The 808-nt window shown below is 54.0% G+C and overlaps 1 protein-coding gene across 1 annotated transcript in view; it reads right to left on the bottom strand.

Moving 5' to 3' along the window:
• Window positions 1-803, bottom strand: part of LOC109521788 (unconventional myosin-Ib-like) — a gene marked incomplete at its 5' end in the record, with an annotated part of 1803 nt that extends 1000 nt beyond the window's left edge. Inside the window, 3 exons of the mRNA XM_019879843.1 lie at window positions 12-249; window positions 442-574; window positions 670-803. Of these exons, the coding sequence (XP_019735402.1) occupies window positions 12-249; window positions 442-574; window positions 670-803 (505 nt within the window). The remainder of the gene's footprint in view (window positions 1-11; window positions 250-441; window positions 575-669) is intronic.
• Window positions 804-808: the final 5 nt, after the last annotated feature.

Here is an 808-nt window from a genome sequence, read left to right as displayed (position 1 = left end):
CTGTCGTTTGTATGACTTTTGCACGAGATCGGAAGCAAGTGAATAAGCGTACGTCAGCAAAAAGTTTTTGCGTCGTGCGTCTGGCGGGCCTCTCACCTCTCTGAGCTTGAGCGCAAAGAAGCCGTCGTTCTGCGTGCTGACCGACACGCTGGCGAGATCGGGCAGGGCGACGCTGGCCTTCACTTGGCCCGTCTTCTGGTCGGCCAGCAGCACGTTCTTCTTCGTCAGCAGCAGAATGCGACTCGCGCCCTGGAGGCAACACGCAAACGCCGTTACGCTGCATTCGAATCGAATTTGGCAAAGGACGACAAGAAATGTGAGGGAGGGAGGGAGTGGGAAATCATCAGGCAAAATGTTGGGATGCACCAAAGCATTCACAAGAAGGCCTCGGGCGGAAATTTTCCCCGGCACAAAAATCCACCGCGGCGGGATATTTCTTACTTTGCCATTGGCCCTGTTGATCTTGTTGACCACGTCGGCCAGCAGAACCTTTTCCTCCACGCAACTATTGAGCTTGTGATACTTGGGGTTCTTGCTGATCTCCAGGTAGTCTCCTTTGAAGGGCTGGCTCACGCTGAGACAAAAGCCACGTGGGGGGACTTGAGGGTGATGACTTGTCGCCAATCGACGGGAGGAGCCAAGGCGCACCGGTGAATTCATTTTCCCTACCTGCTTGGGTAGAGGGACTTTTTATCCTTGAAGAGCTCACTTGCCTCCAGCTTCTCTTCATACACGGCCTTCTTCTCCTCGGTGAACTGGCTTCTGTATTTCTTGCACTGAGTGTTAAAAAAAAAAGGGGGGGGGGGGG

This window comes from Hippocampus comes, unplaced genomic scaffold (genome assembly GCF_001891065.2).
Source record: "Hippocampus comes isolate QL1 unplaced genomic scaffold, H_comes_QL1_v1.1 scaffold214, whole genome shotgun sequence".
Taxonomy (NCBI): Eukaryota; Metazoa; Chordata; class Actinopteri; order Syngnathiformes; family Syngnathidae; genus Hippocampus; species Hippocampus comes.
The sequence above is the reverse complement of the archived record's forward strand: the minus strand, read 5'-3'. Positions and strand labels throughout refer to the sequence as shown.